This window comes from Lethenteron reissneri, chromosome 26, assembly GCF_015708825.2.
Source record: "Lethenteron reissneri isolate LAM-NWPU_2019-01 chromosome 26, ASM1570882v1, whole genome shotgun sequence".
Classification (NCBI taxonomy): domain Eukaryota; kingdom Metazoa; phylum Chordata; class Hyperoartia; order Petromyzontiformes; family Petromyzontidae; genus Lethenteron; species Lethenteron reissneri.
In genome coordinates, this window is record NC_083804.1 from 10,035,430 (window position 1) to 10,051,674 (window position 16,245).

At 45.8% G+C, this 16,245-nt stretch overlaps 1 protein-coding gene across 1 annotated transcript; it reads right to left on the reverse strand.

Moving 5' to 3' along the window:
* Positions 1 to 1,665: 1,665 nt before the first annotated feature.
* IK (IK cytokine) lies at positions 1,666 to 15,979 on the reverse strand. The gene is made up of 20 exons (XM_061560112.1): positions 15,808 to 15,979; positions 14,490 to 14,553; positions 13,839 to 13,937; positions 13,531 to 13,590; positions 12,990 to 13,157; positions 12,207 to 12,321; positions 11,459 to 11,529; positions 11,270 to 11,316; positions 10,503 to 10,666; positions 9,845 to 9,953; positions 9,293 to 9,338; positions 8,964 to 9,144; positions 8,210 to 8,228; positions 7,301 to 7,391; positions 6,845 to 6,928; positions 5,936 to 5,996; positions 5,359 to 5,447; positions 4,227 to 4,335; positions 3,454 to 3,488; positions 1,666 to 3,336 (listed from the first exon to the last, which is right to left on the reverse strand). The coding sequence occupies exons 1-20, from the start codon at positions 15,827 to 15,829 to the stop codon at positions 3,309 to 3,311; spliced, it is 1,662 nt and encodes a 553-aa protein (XP_061416096.1). The 5' UTR covers positions 15,830 to 15,979; the 3' UTR covers positions 1,666 to 3,308.
* Positions 15,980 to 16,245: the final 266 nt, after the last annotated feature.

Here is a 16,245-nt window from a genome sequence, read left to right on the forward strand (position 1 = left end):
ACGTAAGGACAGCACGGGACTTAAGTGGTCGTGAATAGTAATTGAAGCGACAGGGACAGACAGGGCCAAATGAGGTGAGAGAGTTCGGGGAAAAGGGGTGACAGCACAGAGCGTGGCTCTGGACCGCTTGTGGGGATCTGATCATCCGAAGTTGGACCGCCGTCATCAGGAGTGGATCGTCCTCCCCGTCTGGGAGCGGGTGGTCGACTTATTGTCTAGAACAGGGGTCCCCAACCCAACCAGGCTGGTTGAAGCCCCCCCCCCCCCCCACACATACAACTCGTCCACCACATCAGCCTCCGGTTCTGGTCAAGTGCTAGAATGTTCAAAATGTGTGCGCACGTTCTGAAAGCCACTTATGCTGCACGTGGGATGAGTTTTGGCACGAGAGGTCTCCTTCTCGACCGATGGACGACGCACAGGACAGACCGTCTCAACCACGATGGTGCACAGTTACTAAATCTCTTGAGGCCATTGAAAACGTGGCGATGTTTTTATCAATTTCTAAATTCCACGAAGGCTTATTTCGAATCTTCTATAAGGAAAAACAACCATGTATCTTTGAAATCCTATATACTTAAAATTAAGATCACATTTAAGACGTGAAGTGAAATATGGGAAAATAAGCCATTTATTTGGAATGTAAAACTTGAGCATTGGTTTATTGAAGTTGACAATACGTTGAATGGTTTACACTGACTTGGTGCTTTGTAGTTGTCAGGAAAATGCAGCGGTTTCATTTCCTATTGGCTTTCTTGCCTCATTTATAACATTACATATATTGTCCTTCACACGTGTTGTCTTGCACCTCAGTTATTTGAGCCTTTTTGTAATATTTTCATGAGTTCCATAAGAATTTCATACATTTTGAACTTTTCACAACGTACTTAGCCAACCGTGCTAATCTGCTGATACTGTACACTGAATTTGAAAATTGGCCCAGTTTGCTTGTTGAGCCAATGCTTCTGAGATTATCCAAACCCAGGTTGTGCAAGTGCACAATCGCAATCAAGATCAGCAACACCAGTGGATATGTACACACTGCCAAGCATGGAAGTCTTGCCCTGCACTGCCACCATCACTCCAGTCCACATTGGATGTTTCAACAGCCACCCATACTTGCTGGGGCAACAACTACAACAGAGCAGGTAACCACTATCATGGGGATTCACCGAAGCTCTGCCACCTACTCTACAATATCAAGGGTCAGGACACCATCTGCTCTGGCAAATGCCAAATGTGCTACACATCAGAGCCACTCCTGATCACCACAATGGACATCAGCGATGGGTAGCATGAAAGCTGCATGGCTTGTGACATCCACAAACTGATAAGAGCCGACGCAGGAATAACCTGGTTTCATCCTGCGTGGAATGGGCATTTGCCACACAAAAGAACCTCGCTGAGTGGGAAGTCAATCTCCTCTGCTGCCCCAGTATTCTGGAACTCCCTCGTAAACGTCCATACTGTCGACACTCTGCCCCTTCCAGGCTCAAGTCCAGGATAAAATCCAGGCTCAAGGCTTTATTTTTTTAAATCCATTCCTCACGGACCCCGTTCTTTAAAGGTCTGATTTCTCAAGGTCATATGAGGGAGTGCAATGAACAGTCTCATTGTAATGCATGATGCCCAAATAACCCATTATACCAGCACTGCAGACAAGACTCATGTTATACATTTTTTATTGTTTTTATTTGATTATGTTGGAGTCTGTTGGTACATTTTTCTGTATGCAAGGGAGACTGGTGATAGCCTCATTACAAAATGAGCAGTTAACAGTGTACTGCATTTGTTTTGCGGAATGTGTTTATGTGAACTGATACACAATGAATTTATAAACACCAGTGAGTGTGAAGTGTGAAAGTATGTGTGCGAGTGTGGATCCACAAACAATATAACTGTCATAATTTTGGGTCTTTCGGTAAAGTCACGTAGATAGAAAAATAATATAAAAAATCACGTTTCGTTCGCAACACAAGCAATCGTCTTCAGGTGAAAAATACAGCAAGCGAACTTCTGAGGCAGGAGAAATTTCGTGGCAGAGCTGCTGCAGACAGAGGTTATATAGGTTTGAGATGGGTGCAACCCAAAGGTAAGTGGGCGGGGCTAGAGATGGAATTTGCATGTAAGTGTAAGATCGGAGAGCCTGATAAACCTAGAGAAACAATGATCAGCCACGGTAACCTACTGGCTATCAACAAAGAATACCTCGGCTGATCATTGTTTTAACGCTGTGGGCACACGTGAAATTGATTTCTCCAAGACGAAGGTACTCTGCAAACCTACTGGCTATCAACAAATATTTGTTCATGAAGCCATCCAGATATATAAACACAATTTCAACCGAGATGGGTACAAACTGAGCAATCATTGGATGTTAACCAGGTAAAGTCATAACTGGCTGTGATGCTTCCATCCTACCTGCCGATGTTAGCAGTTATTTCCGACTCTCGGAGTTACATTACCTTGGTAAATGTCTTTACATTAACAAGCTAAATGTCTCACTAACATAGCCGCTGCTCCCGTTTACTCGATGTGGTGGTGGCTCTCGTTGTTTAATAGGCTGAATGTTTCAGTGGCACGGCCACCGTTGCGGTGGTTCTCTTGCGTTGACATGCTGGTCTCTCAGTGCAGCGGCCAACGCCGCAGCTTATTGTTGCCCACGAGGTGGCGTTGTGCCCGGTTCCCTGACCTTGACATGCCAATATTCTCATTAACACAGCCACTGCTGCGGGAGCTGTCTCCCATTGACATGCTAATCTCTAGGTTTATCAGGCTCACCGATCTTACACTTGCATGCAAATTACATCTCTAGCCCCACCCACTTACCTTTGGGTTGCACTCATCTCAAACCTATATAACCTCTTGCTGCAGCAGCTCTGCCGCTATATTTCACCTGCCTCAGCAGTTTGCCTGCTGTATTTTTTCACCTGAAGACGATTGCTCGTGTTGCGATCGAAACGTCGTGATTTCTTTTTCTATCTACGTGACTTTACCGAAACACCCAAGAGTATGAATTCCTGCAGTCACGAAAGCTTTAAGTCAAATTACAACTGTCATTGTACAGGATTGTATGCAGGTGTGTGCGTATGTATCTTCGTGTGTTTATACAAGCCAGAATATGAAATGACAAAGAAATAATGTCTGCACATTTAAACAATACGAGCAATGAACTACATTACTGTTTGAAAGCACAAGTCAATCAAATCCAGACGGGACCACAGGGGCTGCAGGAGCTGAGGCAAACCAAAGACAGGCACGGACACCCCGGGCAGCTACTAGAGGGCCTCAGTCGATGTCGGAGCTCCTCAGTATTTAGGTCGCTTGACGTCAACCCTGCAAAGACACAGGTATGAGTGTTATGAGCAGACACGTGTGCATTTGCGCCCGTTTGTGTATGTGTCTTTGTCAATGCTTTTTATGTGTCTGCATATGTGATTGCATGGTGCTCACCCATCAGCAGCCATGTTTTTGCGTTTCTCGATGATCTGAAATGCAAACGAGTAGCACTGTCACTGATATTCACAAACGAATGACTCGCCTTGTATTTGCCAACACACGATACACTCAAGCATCAAACACGACAATCACCAGCCGCCACAAAGAACAAACATCCCCTGTACAGTCTTTAACACACTGTTGGGGCAGGTGCTTTTATTTAGCGAGTGACTATCATGGCCGGAATAGTGCGCACAAGGGGGTGAAGTGGCCTTCACCATGTGCGTCAAACTTTTTCTCTCCCACTACCGTGTTCACACAGCACGAGATACTCATTTAAGTTCTGAGTAAACCTAGAGAAGGCCCGGATCCGTTTATATATCACTCGCCACTGATTCAAACTTAGGTTTTTGGCTTCACAGCACAGTGCACTAATCACTGTGCAAACGCTCCCTCCAGCAGCCAATGCACATGCCAACACACAATCATCGTGTTCCAACTATTAAGGATTCATGTGACATTTACGTCACTGGCCAGCCAAAACACACGTGTATAATACACTCCATCTCTATTCACTCACACACATATACTTCTGTATTCTATGCCACCAGCCAAGAAGCACACCCAACATTCACCTCATTCACTCACCTTACAAGTATCCATGTTCTACACACACTCGCCTTACCAAAACATACCCCACATAGACCGCACACACAAAAGCAAAGACAAGGCTGGCATGGCCTTAAAGAAACCCATATACGCACACACGTCCACTCAGAATAACTCACAGCACTGATTTTCTTCCACTGTCGATCGAGCTCTGCCTTTTCATTCCCCTCCTTGTGGCGCCGAGTCTTGCGCCCCTCCGCCATCTTGATACCGTACTGGAATGCAGCTCTAGGGGGTGGGAGTGCACAGAGGACGTATTGTGTCAAAATGTGTGCGTGCGAGTGGCCGAGTGATTAGTGCATCGCGTTACAAACGTGTCGACCCGAGTTTGATTCCTGGCTACGGCTAACAGCAGCTAGCATACAGAATCAGTCCCAAGCATCTCCTAGGTTAACTCAGCATAAAAATAGTACTGTGTGGTGTAAACATCAGCACTAGAGTTAAAGGCAACTGGGCATGGTGCTGGTCACACCACTCCCTATTGTGCTATGCTGACTTTAATAGGTGCTCGCAAAAAGCACTTGTCCCCAACAGTCTCTGAAAAGCCTATAGTGGGGTATTTGTGTCTGTATGTGAGTCCACACCAACTGGTGTATGTGCGAGTTCCATATGACTGCATGAGTGAGAGCAAGACTTTATGAAAATGTAACGGACCAGTTTGAGCTCATGTGAGTCTTTGTGAGTGTGGCCAAATGCGTGTTAATCTATAATTTCTGAGTGTGCCTGAGGATCAGCTGTCACAGATCTTCCTAAGGGCTCTGTTGTTGATACTTGGCTCCGGTTTAATTGTCCTGGGCCATGCTGCGGTGTTACTGCCTCCTCTCTTCCAAGTTTTCTTCTCCCCTATCTTAAATGTGGGTTGTTTTATTATGAAAAGCATCTTGGAGATATAATTTAACATTTATTTTATAGTTGTTGAGTTTACGTGAAAGTCTGTGTTTTTGAGTGAGTCAGTATTTCTGAAAAGTGTACACCGTTTTTGTTAGTGACAGTGGCCAAGTATGTGTGCGAGTCTGCATGCACGTCTGTGTTTGGATGAATCTGTGCGATTGAGGCAACATTGTCAACTTGTGCAAATCTGAGAAACGTTTTAAGTGTGCTAGTTTGGGTGAGAATAAGTCTGTACAAGTCCAAACCTTGGGCGAGTAAGTCTGTCCAAGCGCGTCTGTGTACGAGTGTGATCCTGTGAACGAGTAGGCGTGTGTGTGAATGATTGTGTCCAAGTGATGCAGAGTGTGCGCAAGTGAATACTTGGGTAGGGCCTCCTTGTTGCTCATGTAGTCGCTGTACTCCTCTTGAGTCTCAAAGTCCCAGCGTCCCAGAGGACCCTTCTTGTTTCCCTGAAACACATACACACACAGGCTTATGTGTCGAGCATCAGTAGCTTTGTCTGAGCATCAACCAAGATCTAGCCACTGCTATATGAAAAGATCCCCAGCCATCGCCATTTCTCACAATCCCGCCATGTAATGTTCCATCCTGCATCTGCAAAGGACCTGCTTTTATTACACCAACTTCCAGGTGGACACCCGCTCAAGCAAGCATGTTCCCTTGTTTGGTTGTCACAGGCATTATTCACGACCACCAACCATCATCTCATCCAGCAATTTGTCCTGCTTATCCTCACTTACCTATTCTGAACAGTCAATGTCTACAACCTTCATATGTTCTATAATCCAGGTCTTTCCTGTCCTGTCTCAGCATAATTCCAAGCATGTACCTCTCCTTTTTTGTACAATTTTCAGTTATTGTTCCATTTTCTTCGTCAATGTTTGTGATCTATTTTATAGCAGACAATGAATACTTGTTTGCGTGTATGAAAGTATACCTGGTCCATCTTGCTGTAGTCGACCTCATCATCGCTGTCCACCCCAACATCCTCCATCAACCTGACAGCAGACAAGTACAACAAACATGTCCATGCACCGAACTGTAATAACTACGTCATTGACTGCAAGGCAGTGGTGGTGTCAAAAGTTTGACTCTGCCATGTGTTGTTTACTCAAGAGGCCACTTTAAGTCAAGGCTCATGGAGGAGATGACCGGGGTGGCTCAGAGGTTAGGCCACAGAGCTGACACTGATGAGATCCTGAGTTCAAAAACAGGAAGCTGGCTGCGATTAAAACAGGTTCCCATGGTGTGAAACTGGTCACCAATGACTGAAAAAAATATCTTAAATTTGGCTGTTCCCTCATTTTAGCTAAATTCCACTGCCATTCGACAAACAGTACTCTTATAAAGAAGAGAGGGGGGGAAAGTGCTGCTGTGTTTGGACAAAGCCAATGGCTCAGTAAGATGCATCATTCACAAACCTCCTCTACTCAAAAGCCAATCTTGACACTGCTTGTACCAGTCATTGACAAGCGCACTCAGATGATCCTGTACCACATCAGCCCATCTTTTTTCTATCTCATGTCATGTCTATTTGCCCACCCCTTATCTGGCCAAGCTGAATCTGTAACATTGTTCGGCCCACACCACATGCACGAGGGGCCACACAACAACCCCCAGTTAGCATGAAGTGGCAGTGACACCGCCAGGGCGCTTGTGCCAGGTTAGGTGCACTTTGAGGTCACAAAACATGTTCGATGGTTCGCTGGCAGGTCACATAACAGAACCAGGTGTTAATGATGTTATGTGTTACCTGTGCTCTCCAGTGTTACCTAAGATCTGTCAGGGTCCCTGATCATCTGTTCATGATCATTAAGGATGTGCAAACATGGACGTGCGCACTCACGAGTTGGGGTAGCACTCGGCGTAGCTGTTCGAGGTGCCCAGGAAGTCGCCTCCCGTGCGCCCGGAATCGTGTCGCTTGTCGGGCGTGAGGTCGCTTGCGGGTTAAGGAGCCTCGCACACGCTTGTTCACTCCGGTCAGGCTCACTCAGCCAAAGCGGACGCTAAATTACATAATTATATTCATATTCTCAAGCCAGAGATCATTAGATGCTTAACATTGCACAAATATCCATACTTTTTTCCATTCAGGAGCGTCACACACTCACAAGCAGACACATTCACATCAACCATACTTGCACTGTTGCATGCATGCGTGACACTGGTGTTGCATGGATGAGTTTCGGCACACTCCCTTGTGGTGTGACGCATATGTGTGAACAGTGTGCGAGTGCTGGGTGAGTGTGTGTGAACTGTGCGTGTGTATGAACTGTGTGAGTAATCGATGAGGAAAGGATATGCTGTAGGCTCGGTGCCCGCAGCTGGTGCCCAGGTGGAGCCTGCAAACTTTTCATTTATCGACTGGATCAGCTCTTTGGCCGGGAGAATCACTGCATGAAAAAAAACAAATGGCATATGAACCCCATTGCACAGTATGAGCACTACCACAGCGTTTAAACCATATTATCAGCTTCATGAACTCCACACATCAGCATAAACCACATTGCGCAGATATCGTATTAACCAAACAAAATTTATCAACCAAAACACCGTTATAAATTTTTTTTGTGTTTCTCCTAATTTTATCCCAACTGTGCTATCACAGTCTAATATTGGAACGCGTGTAGAGCAGTGCGACCCTTCTTGTTAGAGAGCAGCCCACAGAAGTGGATATCACAGACCTACCTCTGAGATCCCTTCAAGTGACTTATAGTCCACGCACAGTACGGGGCCGAAATTTCCCACCCACCCTACGACAGGAAGTAATGTTCACCGGAAAAGTCAAATTTATATATATTTTTTTATTTCTCACAGCTGAAAATTTTCCACATTAAATGTAGACCATAAACTCACTAAACTTGAAAACCCAATTTAATCACACGCTACCTGGATTTGAACCAAAAAATCTCAGTGGCAACCTCGATATTATACCATTTACCCACACCACCCGTATGCACCACAGCAAACTACTTATGAGCACCAGGATACGCAACCATCAAACATATGCAACAAAATGCAAGCACATGAAAAGTATTAACTTCACCAAAGTGGACGAATCATACGTAACTGCTAATGTTCAAATGGTCCACAGGAAATGCTCAATTACAAATCCAGATTGTATCCACACATTGGATTGTATACACCATGCAGACCAAAATGGCCCGTGCACACATACAGCACACGGGCAATCACTCTCACGCAGGCTCACCTTTTTCAGAAGTTGAAGGCTGCACGCACACAAGCAAACACACAGAAGAATTACACAATCAACTTAAATATCATTATCATTGTTTAATCATATTTTATTACAATAATTAACGAATTGATTAAATGAATAAAGCGCTCACTGGCTCATTAATTTTACCGAGGAGCAATGATGCAGGTGCGCCCCAAACGATGAAAGTGCTGTGTAAAAATAATAATGTCCATTATGCAGGAGAGCCTCACTGAGTCACTCTTTTCAGGAGGGTTCTGCATTGGGATATTTGGCCGATTCCATTCATGAGGATTTGACACGTGGGCAGAAACCAGACCACCGTGAGAAAACCTATGTGTACAAGAAAGCACTCAAAGCTCCTCACAGATGGATTCAAACATCCATTTCCTCTTCTACATTGGATTGCCCACCTTGTAGCCCAGCAGATTCAGGACTTTCACACATCTCACATAGGACAGGGATCCTTTAATAAGCGTGACTCACAAGAAAAATGTGGTCCACGAAATATTTGAGTGTGCCTCAAAGATGAAACTGGCGAAATGAACGGGAAATACACAAGAGACTGATATGAGAGAATCATGGACAAAGGTACAGATCAGTAGTCCCATTTATAGGAGTTGCATCACTACACCGATGTGCTGCTGTAATGCCTGTGCTCGTGACAAGATGTGACTTGATAATGTCATGTAGCCTGACAAGCACGGGACAATTTCATCAACCTCAGGCCGAATTTCAGTATAGTCACCTCCTCATCCTGCGATGGCTTCTCAAAGTAGCTTGCACGTGCCACGGCTTTCCGTTCATTCTCGATCTCCCTCTCCTTCTTCTCCCGCTCTCTCTCCCTCTCCTTCTCTCGCTCCCGCTCACGCTCCCTCCCTCCAGGCTTGGCGGCTGTGGTCACGTACTCTCCAACATCATCAAAGATCCTGGTGGTGAGACGTTGCAGCCATGAGGGAAGACAGCATTCGTATTACTTCCCGCCCCAACAGTATAGCAAAGTTATATGGCTGATTCTGTTTTTGTGGATTGGTGTATGGACATTTGTGTGTGCGTGTGCATGCTTGCGACACTCACGTCAAGTCGGCCTCAGGCAGCTTCTTCTCATCCACGACCACCTTGCCTGTGCACCGGCACGCCATTCCACAATCACCATGAGACAACCAAGGCTTTCCTGTCGAAGCCTCCAGTCAGCCTTTTGCACAGTTGAGTCTTCTGCTACTCCGAGTTAGGAACATCCTTGCTCCCAGCCATTTGTACTATTCCTGTTCAAGTCCAGGGTCAGTTTCCTTTACCAATGACTGAGTGATTGTCTATAAGATAAATGACCTGGACAGCATCTTGAGATGTACTGTATCGTATGTGTTCCATGCTCAAATACCCCCGTGCCCTACGAATCCCCATGTGCCATATACGTAATAGCTAAGATGCAAGGATCTTAGCTGAACCAATTTAGTACATAGCTTATAATTGTATCACTTTTAGAAAAGGTCGCAAGTAACTAAATTGTGTGTGTTAATGCATTTGAATGTCATATTTGGTCATTGGTAAGGAAAAGTTTCCCAGTAATAGCCGAATCAATTTATCACTGTTCTTCCTGTACCCAACCACCACACCCCTCGTGCCCACCTCTCTCCTTCTTCTTGAGCTTGCGGGGCCTTGTGCCTTGACGCAGGTAGGACAGGATCTGCGTGAGTTTGTTGATGACGATGTCGTTGGTGGTCAGGGTCGTGTGAGACTGCATAGAAGGGGAAATATGCAGGCAACCTTAAGGCATTTGAGTGGCATTAGGCAAAAGCTGTGTTTCACAGGAGAAGAGTTCTGCACCAGATAAAAGTTCTGTATTGCACAAGACGAGTGTTTTGTAAAACTATAAACATTATACAATATTTTTTTATTGTACCAGGTAAGACCCACTGAGCTATATAGGTATTTTTCAGAAGCGACCTGGCCACAAATACTAGCCCAACGAATTGGCTTATCATGTGGAAATGCATAGCAGCCGAATACTCTTTAATGCATGTTTCTAAATATGGCCGGAAAAACCAGAGGACCAAGAGAAAAATCCACACGACCACGGGGCGAACAGGCAAACTCAAAATATAAAGGCGTCAAGGTTGGGATCGAACCCACGACCTCCTGCGAGGTAGTTAACATCTCATTACCGCGGCGCCCCCGTACTGATGAACAAATATTTTTTCATGGTAATTATACTATTTATTTTTTGCATGAACGCCTTAGTAAGTTTCAGGACTCCGGGAGAGCGGGCGACCCGGCCGCTCCTCACCTCCAGCGTGGGACAGTCGGCCTTGCTGCGGATGAGAGTGGTGGGGATGTCCGTGTCAGCGTAGTCATCCTCCAGGTCCACTACGTACGCCATGCGCCCAGGCAGGAACAGCTCGTTCCTCTCGGGCGGCTTGTGCCGGAACAGGACGCGGAACACGTTCCGTCCTGAGCAACGTTGTGGTGTCACAATCGTGGAATAAAATGATTAATTATTTCACATTTCATGGCAATGACTTGGCATTAAAAAGCTGATGAGCCCAGGATCATTCCAGGTGATTTGGTCTTAAGCAACATTAACAGCAGCAGCAACATCATCAGTAGAAACAGCTTCATCATCATCAACAGGAGCATCGAACGTAGCCTAACCAGCACAATGGAGAAAGGCACTTATCTAGCATTGGAATGACAAATGGTTGTGCATTATTATTATTTTCATTGCACTCATGACATATCTATACAATAGATAATGTAAGGATGTATTATTTTTTGAGTTATAATAACTGTACATGTGAATGTTACTGAAAATAACTGTATATGTGAACGTAAATAATCTCAGTCAAGGGGGTTCGTCATTACAAGTTTATATGGATTGAAGAACCGAGGCATTTTCAAGTGCCCCATCCTCACATGCCCCCATATATCCTTGTTTCACATAATCCACAGTCCCGTGTCTCACGCCCCCGTACTATGATGGGTTATGTTAACAGGCTACCATTGAGACAGGGGGGTTATCATCTTGATGAGATCTTGATTTGCTGAAGAACTCACCCAGGCGAGTCCGAAATTCAATCTTATTTTCGGGGTCTTCCTCCTGCCTGTGAACAATTCACCAATGCCATTAACATGACAATCACTTTTACCATTTCATACCATTACCAATAGATATCAGAACTACTATTACCAGGTAATAGGTTCACACACTACTGTATAAATCACACGGTGTTGCGTGATGATCACCTTTTCCTCTCTGGAATCTTCTCCAAGGCATCCTCGTCATCTCTTTCCTTGCTTGTAATCTCGGCACGCACCTTACAATCATACGGACGCATACATGCGGACACACGCACGTGAGCACATATACACACACACAAATGCAGGAACACATACGCACTCGCCTGCACGCAGAAAGCACTAACCCGTGCATCCAAAGAGATGCAAAGTAACACAAAAATGCCTGCTGTGAGCTTGGATAGACTTGTGACAGAACTGCAATTTTTTTAAAACACAGCATTGGGTGGAAGATAAAGGACACAGTACAGACAGCATAAGAAAAATAGCAGAGGACATAGGGCATATAATTAGGTACTTAAAGATGCGTCAAATAAATTAACCCAAGATGCACGTACCCAACTGCGCATTTAACAATTAATAGGTTTAGGCAAATTATATGCTCAAAGTGAACGAGTCATATATGAGCGAGTACAAACAAGATGGACAATGCAATTGACTAAATGTGACAAAAAAATAACTAATCTTGGCATCCAATCATGACCCCGAATTAGGACAACTGAACAAATCGCAGGGGAGGGTAAATAATTTGTTCATCTCAAGGAACAGGGAATTGGGGGGAAAAGGTCAGAGGCCAGGAGGGCAGAGAATAAAGTGAAAATATCAGAACACATGCGATATAGGGGGCAGGTGGGGGGGCATGAGTCAAGGAGCAGAACAATCAAACCAAGATTGAAAGGGTTGGGGCAGGTCCCACCTTCTGCAGCAGAGCGAAGTCGAGCCCCTTCACCAAGTGGGTGTGCTCCATGTCACCTCCCAAGAACTTGGACTCCTGGATGAGTTGCCGACGCTTCTCGGCCGCGGACTTATCTCTGGAGAAGGTGCGACACCGGTGACATGCATGCGAGCCAATGCCACTACATCGTGGTGTCTGAGTGTTTGTATATGGGTGCAAGTGTATGCTATACAGAGTTGTGTATAAACATTTCTTTGTATATATATCACCATTGGCCATGATCTATCCAATTCTGGATGAAGGCCTCTCCAAGCCATCACCATCTCTCACGGTCTTGCGTTGCCACACTATCCAGCGCCTGCACATGAGCCAATCTCATTGCTCCATCTCCACAGTGGAGATCCTCTCAGGTGAAACCAGCGTGCAAGTTAAAAACATGGCTCAGTGTATTCCGTCTTCCAACCGAATAACCCGCCCATGGATAATTAATTGGAGTTAACCCAATGTCTGTCTGCATGTGGTTGTGAATTGGCAATCACACTCAACATCGAGTAGCAAGTTGACAGAGTTTGGAGCACAGGCTTGAATTTGCCAGTTATCTCAATCAGCCAAACCAGAACACCCGTTATTTCTCATCACCTCTGTCCAGATACCCTTAAGAAACTTCACACGGCCTGAAAGTACATCTAGCTTGCACAAGAGTTGTGGTGATGCCGCCGTCAATTAGTGGCGAATGGCAGTTGTTGCATATATATGTTTGTACGTGTATATATCGGGGCACGTGTGTGATCGTGCGTGCTGTACGCCTCGGCGCTGGGTCCCACAGCGCGGTAGTTGGCTGTTGTGGAAATGGTGTCGGTCTCCTCGTAGTCCTTGTTGAGGCCGTCGCGGCGCTCGCGCGCGCGGTCCCGGTATTTCTCCGCAAGCTCCCGCTCACGCTCCTGCTCCTGCAGTTTGAGCTTCGCATAGTAACTGCACAGGGACAAAAACACCATAATCAGCATCAGCATAAATAGCAGCAACTCGAACAACTTTAACATCAAAAACAGTACAACCATCTGTATCGTTTACTAAATGTTCATCTGCACCACTACTATCATTAACAGATCAACACAATTAATATCACAGACATGAAAACAATCGATGACAGCACCATCAGCACAGGCCTCAAAGCCACATTTTTAAAATCTCAGCAGCATTGACATCATCAATGTAATAACCATTACCATCACCAATATCATTATTATCATAATCACAGTTAATGATGCATAATTTTCAACAACATCCCACAATCATCACGACCATCACCAAAATCTACCAACACTCTCATTATCATTGCACCAACCTTTTTTTCTTCCTCCTACGAGCAGCTGGATCTTCATCCTCGTTGTACTCACGGGGCATCCTGCAAGTATGCGTACACACGCACACAAGAGCCACAGGGCACATGCGTTAACACGTATATGTGTACTAACCTGACTTCTCAGTGGCGTGTTCTGATTTGCACGTGTGAAAACTCACCCTTGTGTGCATACCCACTCGTGTTTGTGAGTTAACTCAGGTATGTGTAATCAGTCATATATGTAGGTGTACTCTTCTGGGTGTATAGAGATACATTTATGTATATATGTGCTTCCGTACGTGTATACTCACTCATGTGTGCGTGCCCGTGCGGTGGGGGGCGCCGAGGACGGCGCAGTCCGCGGGGTCATGAGGAGTCGTCGAAAGTCATCATTGGTGAGTCGAGACGCACTGAGAGAACACGGAGACATTCCCAATTTAAACAGTGCCATTCCCATTGGAAACACAATCCCAATGAAATGGTAATAAAACCCCATAATACACAGTAATGCATGCAACAGCATTGAAACATTCCCAACAGTAGTTCCAGGTGTAGAACGTTGAGATTTATGATGTACTCGTATAAGTAGTTGATGTGTAGGTGTACCAGGGGCATGGGTAGATGGTTGAAATGTAGGTCTAAAGTGTTGGCGTGTGGTAGTTTAGAGTTGTTTAGTTTTTGGTGTAGGAGATAAAGGTGGTGGTGCAGGAGTTCGATGTGTAGTAAGTTATGTGCAGTAGGTTGGGGTGCAGTACGTCTCAGTGGAGTCTTTTGGAATACTGTCATGGCTTTGTAGTTTGGGCTGTGGTTAAGTATAGGTGTAGGAAGTTGAGGTGTTGCAATTAGTATGACTGTAGGTGTAGGAGATGTTGTAGTTTCAGGTAAAATTTACGGTGTATGGTTATGCAGATATAACATCAACGTGTGTGCATGCGATTGGGTAGGATGTTGCGACTGCTCACTTGAAATCGTCAATGTCGTCCACATCAATGCCATCAGGAGCCAGGGGGTTTGAGAAAGCCTCGTCTGCTCACGCACACCAACACAAACATCCAGTGACTCATTTTAAGGTCGAGTCGATTTCAGCAAGGCCCACTGTCAGTTTAGATATTAGATATTGATGTTAGCCGTAGCTTGGAATCGAACTCAGGTGACCGGGTTGGTAGCACACGTTCGCTAACCACTACAACACCACTGCTCACACATATGAACGCTTAAATATATACAAACACGCACGTACACATTGGAACATCAATTGTCGGCCACTTCTTGCCTACTCCCAATCTCGCTGACACGATGCCGGTGCAATTCTCATCCGCATCACATCAACATCCTCGGGTTACAATTGGCTCGAAGAACTGGACGTTAAGACTGATCCATAACAAACACATAACATAGTAATAGGTTTTTACCCTTTCAACTGGTACAAAAACTGACACCTTTATACAAGGCATCATGTTTGCAATAACCACAACACAAGCAGTCAAAATGCAAACAAAAAGAAACAACTCTGATGATGATAATGCTATGCATTGTCCTTGAAGTTGATTGGCCCACACCTGAGACAGCTTTTCTTAGAGCCTAGTCTCCATTGGTGTTGGACCAGATGAGGTCTCATAGTGTAAAAACATAACAGTGCCTTATTATGGCTCCCATTAGTATGGCTGAGTCTCAGGCATGAACATGAAAACCGACACACTATAACTGTCTGTCTCGACGAGCCTCAGGCATTACCACTGAACCATAAGAATGATGTAGTCTACTAAAAACATTATTAACCAGCACCTCCGATTAGCACGGTAGGCTACGTACGGTGCGAAAGAAGTTCAACGATAACGGTGCCTTAAGTCTGGCGGCACCACCAGCCTCGGACATTCACACCGAGTCCTAAGAATGCTTGAGTCTGACTCAACGATCCCCAGCTATTAACTACAAGTGCTTTAGTCTGATGTGGGTCAGAAGGCGATGCAAGTGGAAGGGAAGAGTTCAAGAGGGAGGCAGAAGAGAAGATGGGGGGGGGGGGGGGCGATGTGGTTCGATCGGAAACGGTGGCCCGAGCAGCGGATAGAGATGGCGCAGGACAGGGCAGCGTGGGGAAGGTTGGCATAAACAGCGGGACCCCACGTGAGTGGGTCAAACGCGTGGAGGAAGAAGTGCTGCTTTAGTCTGGCTCCACGAGCTCTTCGACGTGAACACTGAAGCCTGCGGGACCCGAAGGGAAGGCCCTCGGCTGGGCCTCGAGCGACGACGCGAACGCATTTCCCGCGAGAACGAACTCACGCTCGGCTGCCTTGGACGACATGTCTCGCGGATCGTCGCAAACGTTCTTAGGAAGCGGAAGAAAACAACAAAAACAGAAACAACGAAGGCGAAATTTCACTAAAGACACAATAAGTGGAGTGCCGCTTGAACCCTCGGCGAAGTCAACCGCGCGCAGCTATCACGGGGGTCAGACTAGTGGGACGATTTCAAAATGAGAAGCGCCCCCAGGGCGCAATTAGATAGGAAGAGGCGAGGGGGTCCCCAGATTCCCCTTTTATATTTTGCCCCGAGGGCGTGAGTGTATCACACTGTCCGTGGACGGGAAGCGAGTGGTTTGTTTTGAACGCTTGGAGCAAAAAGGCGATTTGTGAATGTCGTCGTCGAACTTCTTTCGCACCGTACGTAGCCGACCGCGATAGTAGGAGGTGCGGACTGGGGTGGGGGTTCGGAAGCACA

Bases quoted from the DNA above. Each gene is read 5' to 3' on its own strand.
- IK (XM_061560112.1), bottom strand. From the start codon at position 15,829: ATGTCGTCCAAGGCAGCCGAGC. The intron at 6,929-7,300 runs ATATCCTTTCCT...AAGCGACCTCAC, and splicing joins GCGGGCACCGAGCCTACAGC to GCCCGACAAGCGACACGATT. The intron at 5,448-5,935 runs GTATACTTTCAT...TATGTGTTTCAG, and splicing joins ACTACAGCAAGATGGACCAG to GGAAACAAGAAGGGTCCTCT.